Source organism: Drosophila ananassae, chromosome XL (assembly GCF_017639315.1).
Source record: "Drosophila ananassae strain 14024-0371.13 chromosome XL, ASM1763931v2, whole genome shotgun sequence".
NCBI classification, from domain to species: Eukaryota; Metazoa; Arthropoda; class Insecta; order Diptera; family Drosophilidae; genus Drosophila; species Drosophila ananassae.
In genome coordinates, this window is record NC_057931.1 from 8129990 (window position 1) to 8149159 (window position 19170).

Consider the following 19170-nt stretch of genomic DNA (forward strand, 5'->3'; position numbering starts at 1 on the left):
GATAGTTTCCAATCGATGTTTATGCGATAAGAAATCTTCATGATGTATATTTAATTGAATAAACTTCTTTCTTAACTAATTTCTTTCTTAAATATTAATTATTTTCCACACATTTTATCTATTAAATCGAAAAATAAGAAAAATAAAAGGGAAATTGGGTTTTTATCGATGGGTATATCGATTATCGCTCACCTCTGACACTGGTGTTATGCAAAACGCGTCTTGATTTTTCTGTCTAACTTTTCATTTTTTCACCACTTAACCGAAGTGTAAGCGTTTTGTATTTCGATTTTTCATTTAACTGATTACTTCGCCACCAGCAGGAGGAGTCACCATGGCCACGGCCGTGCCAAATTGCGCCCCGAAACAGGATCTTCCGCCACCCGGCGGCTACAAGAAGATTCCCTTCGCCCGTGTACCTCCCAAAAGCTATTTTACAGGTAAGGAACGTCTTTATCACCCCCAGATATGAAATAACCACGTATTGTACTCTCCAAAGGCTTCACCATGATCGGCGCCTATGTGGCAGTGACAGCCGTGGGCCTGGGCATCTATTATCTGACCGCTAAGAAGGTGAGACGCGACGAGATCGAGATGCGTTCCGCCCAGAATGTGATCTACCCGATCCTTATTGCGGAACGGGATCGCGAATTCCTCCGCCAGTTGCGTCGCAACCGTGACGAGGAGGCTGAGCTGATGAAGAACGTGCCCGGATGGGAGGTGGGAACCTGGTACGGAGAGCCCGTTTACAAGACCCTGCCGGAAGATACCCTGGTCACTCCCATTTTCAAGGAGTTCTATGCCCACTCTGACTGGAAGTCGTATGCCAAGCGTGCCCATCTGAAGCTATGGTCCTAAATCCGTGGATGTTGGATATCCTTGGAAGCTAATCCCTTCGATGCGGGGAGGGGAACTGCCCTGGATTAGTTAATTTGTAAAAGCCACATTTTTTTGTTAGTAGAATCGCTTAAGCGCTCATTTTTGACTCAATTATATGCACCCGATTGGTTCAAAATGGGAAGAGTAGTTGTTATAGCCTGTTGCCTGTGGGTTGTGTGTTCCTGGAGGACCAATGTTACCAGATATTCGGGTGGGGGTGTTGCCGTCCAGCTGGAAACAGTGCTCAAAAATGGCCGTTTTCGGTCGTCCAACTCGGGGGAGTCCCCTCCATTCTGCCATTAAATAATATATTTGCGATTTATTTTTGCCAATATTAAAAGTGAATATTTTATTATACAGGTTATCATTATTAATGCAAAGAAAGTATTACATTTATTTAATGAATATTAAAAAAAAAATAATAATAGGGATTAAAAATGAATTTCTCTTCTAGTTTTTTTGGTCAAATATTCTTCCTGAATCATAATTACAATAATCGGCAAATGCCAAACAATTGAGAATGAAATCAATGTCCCTGTGCTTGGGATTTCTCTTTATTCTAGAATTCAACATCGATTGGATTCCCTTATTAGATAATAGCATAAGGTGTGGGTAAGGGGAATTTACCATTAAATAGTCGTAATTAAAAGTAAGTAATATATGTAAGTTCTATACATTGGCCCATCCATCATCCGCCATCCGCCATCCGTCGTCCGCCGTCCGTCATCCGGTTGCATCTATTTAATAGCGCTTTGCTGGCCTCGATCATCATATTTATAAATTGAACAATATTATATTTTATAATTTTATATATATATATATATATATAATTATATATATATGTAGATAAGAACGGTCTCCTTTGGAATAATTAAGAAGATGTCCGAGGCATTTTCCGTTTCAAAGTTGTATGCGGTGTGTGTCTGTGCTACCAAACTGTTTTGTGGCCAGTAGGCTGCTTATTCTTATATTTGTTGTGTGTGTTCTTTAAGTGTAAAGAGTGTAGATAAGTAGTGTGTAGTATGGTCCTCCTCCTCCTTCTCCTTCTCCTCCTGCTCCTGCTACTGCTGCCCCTCCAGATACAGGTCCAGTTCCTCGTCGTCCTCCTCCAGAAACTCTAGCTCTTCAATCTCTTCCAGCTCCCCGTGCTGTTCCTCCAGCTCCACATCAACCAGTTCTATTTTCGGCTGGACCTGATCGATAACAACGTAGCGTGGTAGTGGTGGTGGCGGCGGCGACTCTGGAGGGGATCGCCGTCGCTGGCGCCGCCTCTACTTCATGTCCCGACGACGCTTAATGCTGCCATCGCAGGTGGGCAGATGGCGCTGAAGGAAGCCCTCGAACACGAACTTGCGACCGCAGCGCTCGCAACTGAATTCGCGCTTCTCCTCCACCTGCTGCTTGTGCTGGCGCAGTGCCTCGGCATTGGAGTACTTGTCGCGGCAAGAGTCGCAAGCATACCGGCGCTTAACTTGGCCCACGTCAAAGACGACGGTGAAGTTCTGGGAGCAAAAGGAGCAGTTGAACTCCTTGACGACCACCTTCTTGCCACCGTGCTGAGCGGCCAGTGCCACGGCCTCGGCCTCGAGCTTGTCCTGGTGCTTGTGCGATTCCATGTGAGCGGCGTATTTCGACTCATCGACGAACTTGCGATAGCAGCGAGTGCAACGGTATGGCTGCTCCCCGGTATGTCGCATCATGTGCTCCTTGAGATAGGCCACCGAATTGAAGACCTTGCTGCATACCTTGCACTTGCGATCCTCGGTGGAGACCTCGTTCCGCTGGCGCAGGCAGGCGCGCATATGAAGCTTCAGCGAACCGGCAGCACTATAACAGTTGCCGCAATTGGGGCAATAGAAGGTCTTGTTCCGTCCATGCATCTCCTGCTCGGCACTGTGATCGATAGTGCCCTCAAAGACAAGAGATCCAACATCATCGTCATCGTCCTCGCCCTCAACCTCATGCTCCACAGCGACCATTTCGTCTTCGTCCTGATCCTCCAGATCGCCGTCATCAACTTCCTCGTCGTCGACCTCCTCCTCGTCCTGGTCATCGTGCATGCTGTTCGGTACAATATGCAGAATTGTGTGCGTACCATCGCCCTGTTCAATGGTCTCCACCTCCTCGACTGTGCTGTTCTCCACCAGTTGTTGCAATGTAACAGGATGGCCGTTCTCATCGATAATCACCTCCTGGGCATTGGCCAGAGCCTCGTGATCCCGATCGCTGAGAGTGACCACAGCCGTTTCGGTGTCATCATCCTCGTTGGTGGTGTAGGCATAGGTGTATTGAGTTTCACCGCCATCACCGTCACCGCTCTCGTCATGGGCCTCCACCTCCTCCTCCTCGACCTCATCCGGATCCTCCTCCTGCAGGATGACGGGCACAATCTCCTCCTTGATCGCCGTCGAATATTTTACACGTTTGGCATTCATTGTGCGACTCCGGATTAGTTTCAAGATAAACTTGTTCTTCTGCTGGTGCTGTTTTCTCGCTAATGTCGGGTGTGAGTTGTACGGAGTTTTGTTTTCTTTGCGTGGCGGTTTTTTTTTCTTTTCTCTGTCCGGCTGACAGTTGTGTCGCCGCCTCCTTAGATAGACTCGTCGCCTGACAGTTCTTCCTCTTCCAGGTGCCTCGCTTCCGGAACGGAATTACCGTCGTCCTGTCCACCGGGTTTGCCCGTGCCAAGAACCTTGTGTCGCAGTGCCCTCTGTTTACCGTTGCTTTTGGCGCGTACCGATCTTCTTGTCTTTTTGCCACAATATTCAACACTTGTAAAATTTTTTTTCTGAAAATCTGTGGCAACTCCAAAATGGTGGACCAAATGTGACTGTAACAGGCTGGGTTGTGAAATACCAAAAAATTGATGCATGTCATTTTGCGTGATTTGGTCATACTTTTCGTGTGTCATTTGTTTTTTATACCCTTTTTTTATGTAATTCGTATGGTTTATTTATATATATATACGGGATAATGATTTTCATTTGAATTACTCTGTTAGTGCAGAATGATATTATTTTTTATTGACTATTTTATGGAAACCAAAGTGACAGCTATGGGTCACGACCTTGGTGCCACGTGTTCTGTTAAATTTTCTAAACATGTTTCTACTACAGACGGATAAAAACGGTTAACCGTTTTTTTGTATGAGTATAGTTTACTTTTATATTGTATATGTTGTAAAAACAAACTTATATAAAAGTAATTTTTTGTTTTGAAAGAAGTAAGGATATGGCGCCAAAGCCAGGGCTGCCTGATTGCCGATAACATTTTATGCAGACATGCCACTCTGTTAACGGACTAGTAATGGACGATAGTAAGATTTGCTATCGAAGAAAAACGGTCACACCAGAACATTTCAGTGATGGGCCATAATAATATCGATAGTCAGTGGTAAATATCGATGTAACTCCACCTCTACGTATGTAGAATGTAGAATTACTCGTGATATGTGATATATTATATATTAACTCGATCCTACGCATCTCGTATCTCGCATTGAAACTGGGCAGCAGCAGCAGCAGCAGCAGCGGAGCCTGGAGCCTGTGTGTGCAAGTGCAATATCCTTTGGCCAGCGGTGCGGATGCGGATGCGGGGACTGGCGCTGCCCAGTGAAGTTTTGTGTGTGCTTCTCGGTTTTCGCTCTCGGGCTTTCGTTTTTCTTCTCGGTTTCTCGTTTTCGGTTTTTTTCTTGTTGTTTTTTTTTTTTTTTGTGTAGTCCTTCGGCTCGGTATTGAATCGTTTTGTGGCAAATATGTGTGCTGCGTGCGGTGCTGCAACAGTTAAGAACGCTGACGCTGATGCTGGCAACGCAGGAGCTGCTGCGCAACGGAAGCCACTGGTAGCCATCGCCTGGTACTCATCCTGGTTAAGCTCATCTTGAGCTGGTGCACTATCCTCCCCCCACCCCTCCAGCATCATCATCGCGCCGCATCATATCCATCAGTAGCAACAGCAAACACAACAATAACAAAGCAACATTGCCCCAACCACCCAAAAAAAAAAAAAAAAAAAAAAGAGAGAGAAAAGAGGTATCTGTAAGAGTCCGGGAAACGTAAAACGGGAATTTGACGGGGATTCCCCCACTGGAAATGGGCACCATCTCGTCGGTGCTGCAGTGGTCGTGCACCAAGTGCAACACCATCAATCCGACCGAGTCGCTCAGGTGCTTCAATTGCGGCACAGTGCGAAAAGTCTTCCCCAATCCCCACCAGCAGCAGCAGCAAGCTTATCGCCGGAATCCAGCCCCGCCGGCGGCCACTTCCTGGCCAGCTGATGGAGCAGCCGCCGTCGAGCAGGACAAGGAGAAGGAAAAGGACATCAGGGAGAAGGGCACCAGCAGCAGTAGCAAGGCGGTTGCCAGGTAAGCGGTGGAGTGGAGTGGAGCCGAGGGGCGGTGCGTCGCCACAAAAACAAACAGCTTGCATTTGTGTGTATGTGTGGGGCGCCAGTGTTGACAGGTTACCGTTATGGCGGGGACTGCAAAATGGAATAAAAATTTAGCTTTATCTTAAAAAATAAATGTGAATTAGTTATTTTATTTTAAAATTTATTTAGTTTTTAGTATTTTATAAATATATTTTAGTATTTTATAATTATTTATATTTATCAAAAAAGTTGTTTTTTATAATTGCTTTGTATTTATAATTATTTAGAATGCAAAATTATAAATATACCATATTATTATAAACTGAAAATTTGTCAAATATCTGCATTTTTATTTATTTATTATTAAAAAAGATCACCAAATCACTTGATTGGCAAGTTGTTTATTAATTTGTTTGCTTTGAATTATTAAAAACAGTTTTTAATAGTTCCTATTATAGTAATTTCTTTACCAAAGAAATAAAAAAAAGAAAAAGAAAAGATTTTAGCGGGAAAAGGCTAAAACTGTCAGCACTGGCGATTGTCTCTGTTGAGTGTGTATTTGTGTGTGTGTGTGTATGTGTGCATGTATACAGAAGCAGGAGGCCACAGCAACAGCAACAACAACAAACAGCAGGCAGAGCCAGAAGCAGAGAAAGAGGCAGAGGCAGAGGCAGAGAATTGGGGAAAATCGATTTGGATAAAAAAGAAGCATTGTTTACAAGTTTATCGATTGGAGGAGCTCCTGTATTTTTTGGGGAAACTAGCTCCCCAACGAGGTGCAAATTAGCCAGAAGGATAACACCTAAAGGACTAATTTATTTATTTTTTTTTTGAGATTAGAAATTTTAAAGAAAACTAATTCAAAGAATTAAGAGAAAAAAGAAAGAAACAAAGAAAGAAAGAAAAACCAAACAATCCGCGTCCGAAAATCCTTTTTGTCCTTTGTTGCAGGAGCGAGTACAAGCATGTGTACAAGTCCTTGCTGCGCGGATGCCTGAAGAGGCCGCAACGAAACAGCCAGAACCTGACCTCCAATTGTGTGGACTGCGAGGACACTCGAAAGTATATCAAGAACTCCATCGAACTATTTCGTCACTTCTCTAATCCGGCATTGAACCGGAGGTGGGTGTGCCATGCCTGTGGCACCGAGAACAGCTCCGTAACCTGGCATTGTCTCATCTGCGATACGGTTAGCTACTTGGCCCCCATCTACAAGGATCAGCGTGGCCAGGATCTGGCCGGTAGTCTTGGCAATTGCGGCGAACTACTGGCATCCGATCATCATCATCATCATCATCATCACCAGCATCATCATCACCAGCATCATCCGGAAGTGGAGGAGAATCATCAGCAACATTCCCATAATAAGCGGAATTTAAAGAGTGGAATAACCAGGGCAGGATCTGGAGCTGGCTCGGGACTGGGATCAGTCGGCGGTGGAGCGGGAGGTGGTGGTCTGCGACGCACCCAAAGCCTAAGCACCGCCATTGACAAGAGCAGCTCGGGACGAAGCTGTCACATCTGCTATGCCAACAACCAGAGCAAGGACATCTTCAATCTGCCGCAGGTCAAGCCCACGCCGCAGTTGACAGGTGGGTTGTAGTAGCATCCATCCATCTATCCATCCATTCTCACTCCAAACACACTAATCCTTTATTGATTTCTTGCAGGGATTTCCCCAACGCCTCCGGTGGCCGTTTGCAGCAATTCCCGTTTCGCCATCGCGAATGATACCTTCTGTCGGCGGAAACAGAACAACAATAACAAGAACCAGAACCACAAGGTGGTCCGGGAGAGTGGCGCGAAGAAGAAGTACAACTTTACGATCACAACCCTCTCAAGATCGGCAGCCAAGGGGGGGAATCCAATAGGGAATCCAATAGCTAATCTGAATCCAAACCAAAATCAGGCTAAGCCCCAACGACAGCCGCAAAAAGTAGTCAGTGGAGGAGGAGCAAGTGGATCTGGTGGATCTGGTGGAGGAGGAGTAGCAAATCCTCCACAGAATCTTCAAAAACGGAAACCAGCAGCTCCGCCAGCAGCAGCAGTAGCATCAGCACCGAGTATGAATCCAACGCAGTTCACCATTCCGCGGAACGGCGTCTTCATAGCCGTGAACGAGTGGTCGGAGCCGAGCTCCTCCAGTACCAGCACCAGCACTAGCTCCAATCATCATCAGCAACAGCAGCAGCAGCAGCAGCCGGAGCGTCTTCATCATCACCACCATCATCATCATCATCATCATCATAATAGCAACAATATCAACAATAATAACAATAACAATATCGGGAGTGGAAGTGGAAGCAACAAGTTGTATGAAAATGAATGTGTGGCACTTGCCCAGCAACAGCTAAGAGCAGCTGCTGCCCAGGCGGCACAAGTGGCAGCCACAGCGGTGGCTATAGCTAGTTCACCGGGATCAGGATCGAATAAAACAGGTGGAGGAGCAGCAACCGGAGGAGGTGGAGCAGCAGCAACAATAACATCTGCTGGAGACACACCCACAATGCCCATATACGCCCAGGTGAACAAGCAGCACAAACTAAAGAAGAAACCACCAACGGCAAGCAACAATAATGGAAGCAATAGCAACAGCAGCACGGATATAGTGACGGATCCGGATAGCAGCAATACCTTGGCCGGATTAGGTAGTAGTGGCGAGGCGAGTGAATCCGAATCTCAGGCATCACAGGTGGAGGAGCATTCCATTTATGCCAAGGTCTGGAAGGGACCGCGCAAAGCCACCGAATCAAAAATGTAATTGTCCAAAAAAGAATCTCCACCAAAAAGTACAAAAAAATATCATTGTTTTCTTATCAGTTTCCTTTCTCTTTTTTTTTTTTTGTACGATTTCTTGTTTATTTATTTTACTGATTACTTTGCCTTGGGTGGCATTATTGGGAGTGACTAATCCCAGCCAGAAATACTGTTTCTGTGCCTCTCCCAACTGACTTCCATCGGCCGGCTACCGACTTTTGTTTTTTTCTTTTTTTTATTTTTTTTTAAGACAAAGTTTAAGAGTTAATTGTTGAATTAAAATTGAAATAAATTTGTAGAACGCATGATTCGGGTAGTGGCAGTCGAAACACTGGAGGAGCATCCACTACACCCGGACAGCAGACGAGGAACAGCAACAGCAACAGCAAGTCCGGCCAGCAACCGGGTGGCAGCAACAGCAACAGCAACAGCAACGGTGGAAGTCGCAACAAGATGTGGACATGCATCAAATGTTCCTATGCCTACAACAGGCTCTGGCTCCAAGCCTGTGAGATGTGCGAGGCCAAGCCGGAGCAGCAGCAGCAGCAGCAGCAGCTACCAACAGGTGGAGGTCACATAACTACCCACATTATATGTCCTTTATTTTCAAAATCATTTTTCTCATTTGATCAGATTTGATACCGTCGCGGGAGGAGCCGTGGACCTGCAAGAAGTGCACTCTCGTCAACTATTCCACGGCGATGGCGTGTGTGGTGTGCGGCGGTTCCAAGCTGAAGAGTATCTCCTCCATCGAGGACATGACGCTGCGCAAGGGCGAGTTCTGGACATGCAGCCACTGCACTTTGAAGAACTCGCTCCATTCGCCGGTGTGCAGTGCCTGCAAGTCGCACCGACAGCCCCAGCTATCGATGGCATTGGAAGCTGTAAGGGAACGGCCAGATGGTCAGTCATATGAGGAGCAGGATGCAGCAGCAGCAGCAGCAGCAGCAGCAGTTGCGGCAGCGGCAGTAGCTGGAGGAGGAGGAGGAGGAGGTGGTGTGGTCGGAGGAGGAGGAGGAGGCGGCCATCATGGAGCGGGGAGTGGAGAAATCAAAACACCGACATCTTTGAATCTTCCATTGACATCTGTGGCGATGCCCTTGCTGCAGTTACCATCTTCCTCAGTTGTTGGGCATCGTGGCTCGAGAAGTCCATCCCCTAGGATGCATCAGCAGCTTCCACAACAACAACAACAACAACAACAGCAGCAGCAGCAACAACAACAACAACATTCCCAGTTGCAACAACAAAGAAGCTCCTCGGGTGCCATTCCAAAACGTCACAGCACTGGCGGTTCCATCGTTCCCCGTAACATCTCTATTGCTGGCCTCGCCAGCTATAACCTCCAGCAGGGTGGCGGCGGCGGCGGCGGAGGAGGAGGAGGAGGAGGAGGAGGAGGAGGCGGAGCCGTAGGCCCCATAACTCCATCAACAAATAATTCCAGCTCCAGCTCCAGCTCCAAGAAGTGGCAGTGCCCGGCCTGCACGTACGAGAACTGTGCCGCCTCCGTCGTCTGCGATATATGCTCCAGTCCACGTGGCCTAGCCACCGCTGTGTTGGGCGAGGCATTGGCCAGAAAATCAATACGGGTGGCCCTCACCCCGGCTGATATTCGGCAGGAGAGCAAGCTGATGGAGAATCTCAGGCAGCTGGAGGAGACCGAGGCGCTCAACAAGTGGCAGAACATCATCCAGTATTGTCGCGACAACAATGAGCTCTTTGTCGATGATTCCTTCCCGCCGGCACCAAAGAGTTTATACTATAATCCGGCCAGTGGAGCGGCCGAGGGTAATCCGGTGGTCCAGTGGCGTCGTCCCCACGAGATCAATTGCGATGGCGGCGCCTATCCACCATGGGCGGTCTTCCGTACGCCGCTGCCCTCCGATATCTGTCAGGGTGTCCTGGGCAACTGTTGGCTGCTCAGCGCCCTGGCTGTGCTGGCGGAACGTGAAGATCTGGTCAAGGAGGTGCTGGTCACCAAGGAGATCTGCGGTCAGGGCGCTTACCAGGTGCGATCTTATCATTTTTCACTTTTGAATCCTTTCTAACTTATCTTTTGTTGTGTTGTCGGATTGTCGGATAGGTGCGTCTCTGCAAGGATGGGAAGTGGACGACCGTGTTGGTGGATGATCTGCTGCCATGCGACAAGCGCGGACATCTGGTCTACTCCCAGGCGAAGCGCAAACAGTTGTGGGTGCCGCTAATCGAGAAGGCGGTGGCCAAGATACATGGCTGCTATGAGGCACTGGTGTCGGGGCGGGCCATCGAGGGTCTGGCCACGTTAACGGGCGCTCCCTGCGAGAGTATACCGCTTCAGGCCAGCAGCCTGCCAATGCCCAGCGAGGATGAGCTGGACAAGGATCTGATTTGGGCCCAGTTGCTCAGTTCGCGGTGTGTTCGCTTCCTTATGGGCGCCAGTTGTGGCGGCGGCAACATGAAAGTGGACGAGGAGGAGTACCAGCTAAAGGGTCTGCGTCCGCGTCACGCCTACTCTGTGCTAGATGTTAAGGATATTCAGGGCCATCGGCTGCTCAAGTTACGTAATCCCTGGGGTCATTATTCGTGGCGTGGCGACTGGTCGGATGATTCGTCCCTGTGGACGGACGATCTGCGCGATGCCCTCATGCCGCACGGCGCCAGCGAAGGTGTATTCTGGATCTCGTTTGAGGATGTGCTTAACTACTTCGATTGCATCGATATCTGCAAGGTGCGCTCCGGCTGGAATGAGGTCCGACTCCAGGGCACCCTCCAGCCGCTCTGTTCCATATCCTGTGTACTGCTAACGGTGCTGGAGCCCACGGAGGCGGAGTTCACGTTGTTCCAGGAGGGGCAGCGCAACTCGGAGAAGTCACAGCGCTCCCAGCTGGATCTGTGCGTTGTGATATTCCGTACGCGTTCGCCGGCAGCGCCGGAAATAGGTCGGCTGGTCGAGCACAGCAAGCGTCAGGTGAGAAGGAAGGAGTAAGGAGAGTAACTCCTCTCGATCTCTATTGCTAATCCCCTGTCCTGTCCTGTCCTGTCCCTGTTTAGGTGCGTGGCTTTGTGGGATGCCACAAGATGCTGGAACGGGATATCTACCTGCTGGTATGTCTGGCATTCAATCACTGGCATACGGGCATCGAGGATCCCCACCAGTATCCCCAGTGCATCCTGGCCATTCACAGCTCGAAACGACTATTGGTGGAGCAGATCAGTCCGTCGCCGCATCTCCTGGCCGATGCCATCATCAGTCTGACCCTGACCAAAGGACAACGGCACGAAGGACGCGAGGGCATGACTGCCTATTATCTGACCAAGGTGAGATCATGTAATTATCAAGGATATAATCCATATCGGATATGGTATCCATTCTACAGGGCTGGGCGGGTCTGGTGGTGATGGTGGAGAACCGGCATGAGAACAAATGGATTCATGTGAAGTGTGACTGCCAGGAGAGCTATAATGTGGTGTCCACCAGGGGCGAGCTCAAGACGGTCGATTCAGTGCCGCCACTGCAGAGGTGAGTGGCCATTCTATTCCTTCCATCCAGACCACTCTCCATCACCATTTATCGTTGCAGACAAGTGATCATAGTGCTGACCCAATTGGAGGGCAGCGGCGGCTTCAGCATCGCCCACCGTCTGACCCATCGGCTGGCCAACTCCCGTGGCCTCCACGACTGGGGTCCGCCGGGCGCTACCCACTGCCCGCCCATCGAGAATGTGCACGGACTGCACGCCCCGCGTCTGATCACCTAAATCCCATAAGGATCACGATTCTAGCTATCTAAATGTATCCTTGTACAACGTATCCTGGTCGAAGGCTCATTTCTAAACCGTACTCTCTCTAGTCGATGTATTGTAAACGTATCACACATTCATACCCCATCGGAAATCAGTATCGGAATCTGAACCCGAAACGGGCACAACCATATATATAATTGTGTGTATAGATCCGTGCAGATATATATATATATATATATATATATATATATGTGGTGTGTGTGTTTATTATATATGTACAACAAGGCATACTGTATACTATAAGGCACAATTACCCGGGCCAAGGTGGACAACGGAATGGAAGGGGAAGGATCGGATCCGCTCGTGATCCAAAAAATAAACAAAAAACGATTATTTAATTTGAGCAAGATTATATAGATATGTATTGTGAATTTAAGTACATCCAATATGAATATGTGTATTGTTTTAAAAATAAATACTACAAGTTATAAAAGTCAATTGAAATGTATTTAATTCCATATTAAATTCGATAATAGAAAATAATTTGAATTTCGCGCTCTAAATAAAATGTCCTAACGCCAAAATGTAGTACCGCCGTAATCAGCTGGCTTTGGCTGATTATCCAACACTGGTTATACCCGCGTGCGATTCCCAAACTCCCAGAACGTGTTTTTGTTTAATTTGGCTGTATTTTGAACCGCATTAACAGGATATGCAGCGCCAGAAACCAAGGGGGCCGGGCAAACCCGGTCCAAGGTTCAAATCCGGCAAGGGCTTCAAGCCGCAACCGGGCAAGGGAAACCAAAACAACAAAAACAACCAGAAACGACCGCGGGATGAGTTCAAGAAGTCTAAACTGGCTGCCACGGATACCGAGATTCAGGATCTGAAGGCCAAATACACGGAAATAGATGCCCAGGCTATCAAGAAGTTTAGGGACTTTCCGCTGTCCCACAAAACCCAAAAGGCATTGGCCGAATTCAAGTTTATCAATCCCACGTTGGTGCAGCGGGAAAGTATTGGCCCAGCGCTGATGGGCAAGGATGTGCTGGGTGCGGCGGTCACTGGAAGTGGCAAAACACTTGCCTTCCTGATACCCGTAAGTAGAATGGACCAGGTTACCCCAAAAAATCCCATTCAATATGTTATTTTTCAGGTATTGGAACATCTGTATATCAATAAATGGTCGCGAACGGATGGTGTGGCTGCCATCATCATATCACCCACCCGAGAGCTGGCTTATCAGATATTCGAGACCCTCAAGAAGGTGGGCAAGCATCACGATTTCTCCGCTGGCCTCATTATTGGCGGCAAGAACCTCAAGTTCGAGCGCACCCGCATGGATCAGTGTAACATACTCATTTGTACACCAGGTCGCCTGCTACAGCACATGGATGAGAATCCTTTGTTCAATACCAGCAGCCTGGAGGTATTGGTTCTGGACGAGGCGGATCGCTGCCTGGATATGGGCTTCCAAAAGACCCTTAACTCAATTATTGAAAACTTTCCACCGGAACGACAAACGCTTCTGTTTTCGGCGACACAAACGAACACGGTTGAGGATCTGGCGCGACTCAATCTCAAGGATCCTGTTTATGTGGGCTATGGCACGAAAGCGGGCGACAGCACATCAACACCATCATCCACATCCACCAAAGAAGTGGCCGTTCTAGCAGTGCCCGAACTGCTGCAACAGAGCTATGTTGTCCTGAATCTGGAGGACAAGATCACAATGCTGTGGTCCTTCATAAAGAATCATCTCAAGCAGAAGATAATTGTGTTTGTGGCCAGTTGTAAGCAGGCCAAGTATCTCTATGAGATCTTCTGCAAGCTCCGTCCGGGTGTACCTCTATTATCCCTATACGGTACCCTCCATCAGGATCGTCGCATTGCCATCTATGAGGATTTTCTGAAGAAGAGCCACGTTGTCATGTTCTCAACGGATGTGGCCTCACGTGGCCTTGACTTTCCCGCCGTTAATTGGGTCGTCCAGTTGGATTGTCCCGAAGATGTTTCCCAATATATCCATCGGGCTGGACGCTCGGCAAGGAACAAGAGTCGCGGCGAATGCCTTCTCGTTTTAACGCCCAGCGAGGAGGAGCATATGATTGGTGCCTTAAAGGAGCAACTTAACGTGGACATACGCTGCGTCCAAATTGATCCCAAGAAGCTGTTCTCGCCACGCGTCAAAATCGAGGCGTTTCTGGCCCAATTTCCGGAACTGAGAGCCACTGCCCAGCGGGCATTCTTGTCCTATCTCAAGTCCGTCTTCCTAATGCGCAATAAGCGCCTCTTTAATGTCTTCAGTCTGGACCTGGACGCCTTTGCCCAATCCCTTGGTCTGGCTGTCACGCCGCGCGTCCCCTTTTTGGAGAAGTTCCTTTGGCGTCAAAAGCTGTTACAGCAGAAGCAACCCCATGATACCGACCCGGAATGCCCCACCATTCGGGACAAGCTTCTGCCGAAGATTACCAAAAAGCAAAGCTTCGGCGGTGGCGGCGGAGTCTCCGACGAAGACGACGACAGTGATAGTGATGATGAGGACTTTATCAGGGTGAAGCGACGTGATCATGACGTGGAGGGTGAACCAGTTGAATTGGATCCGAAAGTTGGGCCGAATGAGAAGGAAGACGAACCCCTGGTGGTGCCGAAGCGGGAGAAGAAGCTGGTCACCAAAGCCTCGCTGGCCAAAAAGGCGCTGAAGAAGAATCTGCAGGTCAACTCGAAGGTCAAGTTCGATGAAGAAGGCGAATCAGTGGTCGACGGACGCAGCCAAATGATGGCTCTTGCCAGGAAGCAGAGGGATGACAATGAAGACGACGACGACGATGACGATGGTGGCATTGATTTGGTTCGCTCCAAGGCATTGCTTACCGAAGAGGATCAGTATGACAAGCAGCGGTTCCGGGAGCTGGTCAAGAAACGTCACAAATTGCAGCGCGAAAAGTTGCGCAAAAAGGCGGAGGCAGCCAAGGGCAGCAGCGATGAGGAGGAGGAGGAGGAGGACGACCACGATCACCACAATCCGGATGCGGCCAGTGACAGTGAGCACTCTGTGGATCTCTCCTGGCTACCAGATCCCGATAAGATATACAAAAAGAGATCCAATGAGACTGGTGATGCGACCGCTTCTGCTACCGAATCTGATGCTGGAGAGGATGAGGATGATAGTGGCGACGATGACGATGACGACGACAACTCGGACGAGGAGCCCGCCTACAAAAAGTCCAAGCTAACAAACAAGCTGACCCTGCTCGACACGGAGGCCATTGCGGCCTCTCTCTTGGGCAGCTAGGTTCCATGTTTCTTGCAGGGACTGGACTGTGTGTGAATAAATTAAGGCCAATTTTTTGTTTTCTTCTCGACATAAGGTCTCCCAAATGAAAGGTGTATGTGTGGGCGGGAGCACCGCCCCCTGTGGCCAAGTGCTACTCCACTTTCGGATCCAAAATGGCCAAAATATTTTTATTCGTTTGGTATGGAGTACACGGATACTATTTCATTCATAGCAAGTCATCCGCAGCGCTACTTCCTGTAGGAGAGACACGCCCTCTTCAGAACCTTCAGACGTGGAACTAGACCATCCCGCAGCTCCGGATGGGCCACCAGAAGCGTGCCTGCATTCTGAAATGGAAATGGACGGAATGAGGAGCGACTCTCGCCCACGTCGATGTTGGAAGCATACCTGGAAGAGCTGGCCGAGAGTGGCGAGCCTCCTCTTGTCGGTCTCCAGGCAGGGGATCAGCTTTTCCGTGATGTCAATGGCCTCATTAATGTTCCTAGTCAGGACTCGCTGGAGGGTCTCGATCCTGCCCAGCTCTTCTTGGTCGACTTTCTTCGGCTTCGGCTTGGGGTTGCTTCCAAATACGATCTTCTGACACCACTTAGATATCCCCGTTGGCTCTCCCTTGGAAGCGTGTTCTGCCACGCCCCCTACCACCAGACTGGACCAGAGGGAGCCTGGAGGAGGGCTCTCCTGCAAGAGTTTCACCGAGAGCTCCTTTGCTGTCTCTATGACACCTGGTTGAGGTCGGGTCTGCTTGGCTGGAGGCTCCTTGTCAGCTGGGGGAGCCTGCAGCTCCCGCATCCTCCTGCCGTAGACGCCGTCCGGACCGAAGTCGTGCCGGAGACTCTCGAGCATGGCCCGGAACTGCTTCTCCAGAGCGGTGGCCTTCAAGTCCTGTAGGTGGTTGAGGGAAGTTCTTGCCCTCTCCAGGCCAGTGCCGAGTGCTCCGGCAACCGTCCCCCAGAACCGTTCCTGGTCTGCCGGAGAGGCGACTGGCTCGTCCAGGAGGGGAATCAGGGTCTCCAGGGTGCTGGCGGCGAAGGCACTCCACTCGAGCATCTGCTCTGTACTCCTCCGGTAGGCGTGGCGGACGAGGGTGTGGTCGGTCCGCAGCTGGTCCAGCCTGGGCCCTCTCCCAGCCTCTCCCAGGTAGCCCAGCGTGTTCCTGTCTATCTCGTCGACCGCCCTCTGCAGGTCGGCCAGCCCCATCTGCGAGTCGACGTCCTTCGCGAGTTCCTCCAGGAGCTCGGTCAGAGTCTTTAGGGTTTCATCCACGACATGGGCGTCACTAGGCGCCAGCTGGGCCTCGGGGTTGGGGGGTTCGGGGGAATCGGCGGTCGAAACCATGGCGAGTACCAAGTGCTATGTGTCCGAGAGTTTCGTCGCAAGAGAACCTGCGTCCGCGGCGCCTCGATCTCCACTGAGTTGTCGGACTTCGACTGCTGCCTCGTTCCAGCTCGCAGTATCAGCCGTGTGGTGGTGGTGGTAGAAGAGTACTAGTAGTAGTAGTGGGCTCCGGGGCCTGGGAGAGTTCTCTGGGAGAGCGGCGCACACGCTACTCCCAAGGCACAACCACATCCACAACCACAGCCATGAGATAGTCTCTCCCACACACTTGTGTAGAAGGGAGGGGCACCTGGAACTGATAGCGCAGTCTTTGTTCTCCCAGCCAGATTGGAGGAACCGCTCTGCCACTCTATTCTGTGAGACGCGGCGGAGAGCAGGCGTAGGGATGGGGGGACCTGGACGTCGGCCTGTGGCTTTCGGAGGGAAAGGGTCGCCCGGAAGGAACGTGCTTAGAGGGTTAACTTTAGGGAACCAGGACTGGTACTTTATTCAGAGATAGGATATGTGTAACAAGGAATCATAGAGCTCCCAGGCCGTCCCTCGTCAGGTGCCCGTGATCAGCTCCTGGTATACACGACAGGCTCTGTCCAAGTCCTTCATGCGCCGAATCAGCTGGTCCCGCTCTCCAGGATTCCTCTCCAAAAATGTCACAAATGTATCCTGCAGGATAAATGGATAAATGGAACGGATTAGGCCTATGTATCCTCCGGTTACATCGCAGCTACTTACATCAGACTTCACCTTCGGGACCTCTTTGAAGTTCTGCTGGAAACTTTCCAAATTCCGAAGCACCTCATCCACGATTCCGTTGGCTTCATCTATTTTATCCTGGAGGCGCTTGAGGAAGCATTTGAATATTTGAATTAAACCCTCGGAGGACTCAACTGGTTCATTCTCGACCAAAAAATCGACCCCTTGATCGATGGTCTGGGTAGGTGTTTTTTTGCTGTGTAGGGCGGCTTTATATAGGCCCTTCAGAAAGTCCTTCATTTCTTGTATGTATCTGAAGTGTCGATGCGCCCTCTGGTCCCTGGCTCTCAGGTCCTTTATGGCCCTGGTGCACGTCCCGTACTCAGTGTAGTCATCTTCAATGTTTCTCCTCAGCAGAGCGAACAAGACCTTCAGACTTGCCACTTCCGTTTTCAGGATGCTCAGGTTGTCCAGCGACTTCGATACATTGGGCTTGCTATTGTTCAGCGACTGGGCAACCATGCTCCACAGGATCTTCTCGACGCTCGCCACCAGATCCTGGCTGTCAACGACATTAAGGAAGCTGGTGAGGGTTGTAGCGGCGACTGAAGAGTCATTTTTTAAAAAAAAAAATAATAAATAAAAAAAAACTAAAATTGTAAACAAATACAATCGATGTACATATCGGCTTTGTAAATTGGGTTTTTTTTCCCGATAGTTAAAGCGAAGCTTTACTTCGGGAGTTGCCAAATTGTTAAGGCGCGGGATCAGCTGCAGCAGGGAGGCTTAGGAAAGCTGCAATATCAGCTGTTCTGCATTTCCGGTAACCTAAATGGAATGTAGGTTGTTCCATGCTCGGTCTTTTCTATCGAAACCACCCAGAAGTGCAGACGCCCAAATAGTATCTCTCTGCAAGTGTAAATTTTATCAGCGCAAGAGCCGCGCAAGTGCAGTGTTTATTTTTTTTTTATTTATCAACTACCAAGTAAGTTGCAGATCATGCGTATGTTTTTTATTTACATGCGTACGCTTATCTAGATTTGCAACGGTGATAAGGGCAGCCTAAGCCTGTGTTTGTGGGTTTTTTTTCTTTTGTGTGTTGCGGCTTTATGAAAGCGCGACCTCGTTGCGGTCTTATCAAAATTTATCAGGTGAATATAAAATTTATATTTGTAATAACTCCAGGGTACTTATTGTGGCCGTTTTAAAGTTTCGTTGCGGTCCACACCAAAACACCCCGGGAGCGCTCCTGGTGGAGGCTCCCAGTTCAGGAGCGGATTAACCTCGATCGGGTAATCCGTCTCTCCCCCATCATCACCATCATCATCACCATCTTCATCATCATCTTCATCTCCTAATACATTGGTGCCGGAAAATTAACACCCAGTGGCCGGAAAATTAACCGTAGGGATGGTGTAAGGGAATTTGCAGACCCAGCAAATTCAAGACCCGTTAAGTGGAAGGCCGTTGACCTCACCCGCCATGGAATAAGGAGCAAAAGAGAAGTTATTAAAACCGCTAGCCCAGCCGCCCAGCTCCAAACTCGTGGCAATCATTTTTTTTCTCTTTTCTCATCTACATTTCATCCCCCCAAATCACATGCGTTATAAAATGTTTTAATTTTATTTTCTTTTTAGTCAATATTTTTAGTTATAAATTTAAATTTAAATTAATTACAGGTTTTGTTAGTGAAGTGAAGAAAATGGATTTGAAAATATGAAGATCTTTATTTTTATTTTTTTTTTAAACTTTCGCGAGCAAAAAAAAATAATCATCAGTTTGTTATAAATCGTTTAATTTTAATCCTCGTGCGAAAATAAGTTTGTTTTAAGATTCTAAGGTGTGCAAAAGCCTCATTCCACTCATTTACAGCAGCCCAAAGCAGAGATCGATCTTTCGCCGATGGATTTACAGTGAGTGGTTTATTTACCTTTTACATATACACTGAAAAAAAAATTTTTTTGAGTCCCACTGAATTTTAATATTATATTTAATGCATTCCTCCTTCATCTTAACATAAAAAAAAAAAAAAAAAAAAATAACAAGAGCACGAATTTCATTTAAATGATTTAACTGATGACTAATGAATACTCTATCCTAATGAATTTTAAATATTATCAT

At 48.6% G+C, this 19170-nt stretch overlaps 6 protein-coding genes across 9 annotated transcripts; 3 read left to right on the forward strand and 3 right to left on the reverse strand.

Annotated features, from left to right (window-relative positions):
* The first annotated feature begins 135 nt into the window (after positions 1-135).
* On the forward strand, positions 136-1021 carry LOC6502296 (NADH dehydrogenase [ubiquinone] 1 alpha subcomplex subunit 13). Of its 2 annotated transcripts, none has more exons than XM_001966153.4 (3): positions 136-269; positions 324-440; positions 500-1021. In XM_001966153.4, the coding sequence occupies exons 2-3, from the start codon at positions 335-337 to the stop codon at positions 856-858; spliced, it is 465 nt and encodes a 154-aa protein (XP_001966189.1). In that variant the 5' UTR covers positions 136-269; positions 324-334; the 3' UTR covers positions 859-1021. The 2 variants fall into 2 exon arrangements, with proteins under 2 accessions (XP_001966189.1, XP_014760002.1); XM_014904516.3 differs by having other exon boundaries at positions 148-269; positions 321-440.
* Positions 1022-1400: 379 nt separating this feature from the next.
* On the reverse strand, positions 1401-3747 carry LOC6502111 (zinc finger protein 225). The gene has a single exon (XM_001966154.4). It carries the CDS (start codon positions 3312-3314, stop codon positions 2151-2153), a length of 1164 nt encoding a protein of 387 aa, XP_001966190.1. The 5' UTR covers positions 3315-3747; the 3' UTR covers positions 1401-2150.
* Positions 3748-4241: 494 nt separating this feature from the next.
* Positions 4242-12224, forward strand: LOC6502297 (calpain-D). Of its 3 annotated transcripts, none has more exons than XM_014904517.3 (9): positions 4242-5242; positions 6199-6839; positions 6918-8004; positions 8304-8575; positions 8638-10013; positions 10088-10951; positions 11035-11301; positions 11361-11503; positions 11564-12224. In XM_014904517.3, the coding sequence occupies exons 1-9, from the start codon at positions 4971-4973 to the stop codon at positions 11739-11741; spliced, it is 5100 nt and encodes a 1699-aa protein (XP_014760003.1). In that variant the 5' UTR covers positions 4242-4970; the 3' UTR covers positions 11742-12224. The 3 variants fall into 3 exon arrangements, with proteins under 3 accessions (XP_014760003.1, XP_001966191.1, XP_014760004.1); XM_001966155.4 differs by having other exon boundaries at positions 8304-8569; XM_014904518.3 differs by lacking the exons at positions 6199-6839; positions 6918-8004 and having other exon boundaries at positions 4243-5242.
* Positions 12225-12342: 118 nt separating this feature from the next.
* Positions 12343-15107, forward strand: LOC6502298 (probable ATP-dependent RNA helicase DDX10). Its single transcript, XM_001966156.4, has 2 exons — positions 12343-12825; positions 12883-15107. The coding sequence occupies exons 1-2, from the start codon at positions 12439-12441 to the stop codon at positions 15019-15021; spliced, it is 2526 nt and encodes an 841-aa protein (XP_001966192.1). The 5' UTR covers positions 12343-12438; the 3' UTR covers positions 15022-15107.
* A 56-nt stretch (positions 15108-15163) lies between these two features.
* Positions 15164-16459, reverse strand: LOC6502110. Its single transcript, XM_001966157.4, has 2 exons — positions 15412-16459; positions 15164-15350 (listed from the first exon to the last, which is right to left on the reverse strand). The coding sequence occupies exons 1-2, from the start codon at positions 16357-16359 to the stop codon at positions 15252-15254; spliced, it is 1047 nt and encodes a 348-aa protein (XP_001966193.1). The 5' UTR covers positions 16360-16459; the 3' UTR covers positions 15164-15251.
* Positions 16460-16816: 357 nt separating this feature from the next.
* Positions 16817-18605, reverse strand: LOC6502109. The gene is made up of 4 exons (XM_032453493.2): positions 18527-18605; positions 18278-18403; positions 17089-17654; positions 16817-17019 (listed from the first exon to the last, which is right to left on the reverse strand). The coding sequence occupies exons 1-4, from the start codon at positions 18603-18605 to the stop codon at positions 16903-16905; spliced, it is 888 nt and encodes a 295-aa protein (XP_032309384.2). The 3' UTR covers positions 16817-16902.
* Between the last annotated feature and the right edge of the window lie 565 nt (positions 18606-19170).

Coding starts and splice junctions, on each gene's coding strand:
- LOC6502296 (XM_001966153.4), top strand. CDS start 335: ATGGCCACGGCCGTGCCAAATTGCGCCCCGAAACAGGATCTTCCGCCA. Junction 441..499: donor TCCCAAAAGCTATTTTACAG/GTAAGGAACGTC, acceptor TACTCTCCAAAG/GCTTCACCATGATCGGCGCC.
- LOC6502111 (XM_001966154.4), bottom strand. CDS start 3,314: ATGAATGCCAAACGTGTAAAATATTCGACGGCGATCAAGGAGGAGATT.
- LOC6502297 (XM_014904517.3), top strand. CDS start 4,971: ATGGGCACCATCTCGTCGGTGCTGCAGTGGTCGTGCACCAAGTGCAAC. Junction 8,576..8,637: donor GCAGCTACCAACAGGTGGAG/GTCACATAACTA, acceptor TCATTTGATCAG/ATTTGATACCGTCGCGGGAG. Junction 10,014..10,087: donor GCGGTCAGGGCGCTTACCAG/GTGCGATCTTAT, acceptor ATTGTCGGATAG/GTGCGTCTCTGCAAGGATGG.
- LOC6502298 (XM_001966156.4), top strand. CDS start 12,439: ATGCAGCGCCAGAAACCAAGGGGGCCGGGCAAACCCGGTCCAAGGTTC. Junction 12,826..12,882: donor CACTTGCCTTCCTGATACCC/GTAAGTAGAATG, acceptor GTTATTTTTCAG/GTATTGGAACATCTGTATAT.
- LOC6502110 (XM_001966157.4), bottom strand. CDS start 16,359: ATGGTTTCGACCGCCGATTCCCCCGAACCCCCCAACCCCGAGGCCCAG. Junction 15,351..15,411: donor CTCTCGGCCAGCTCTTCCAG/GTATGCTTCCAA, acceptor TTTCCATTTCAG/AATGCAGGCACGCTTCTGGT.
- LOC6502109 (XM_032453493.2), bottom strand. CDS start 18,605: ATGATTGCCACGAGTTTGGAGCTGGGCGGCTGGGCTAGCGGTTTTAAT. Junction 18,404..18,526: donor TGCTCCTTATTCCATGGCGG/GTGAGGTCAACG, acceptor CCAATGTATTAG/GAGATGAAGATGATGATGAA. Junction 17,655..18,277: donor AGCGCTCCCGGGGTGTTTTG/GTGTGGACCGCA, acceptor ATGACTCTTCAG/TCGCCGCTACAACCCTCACC.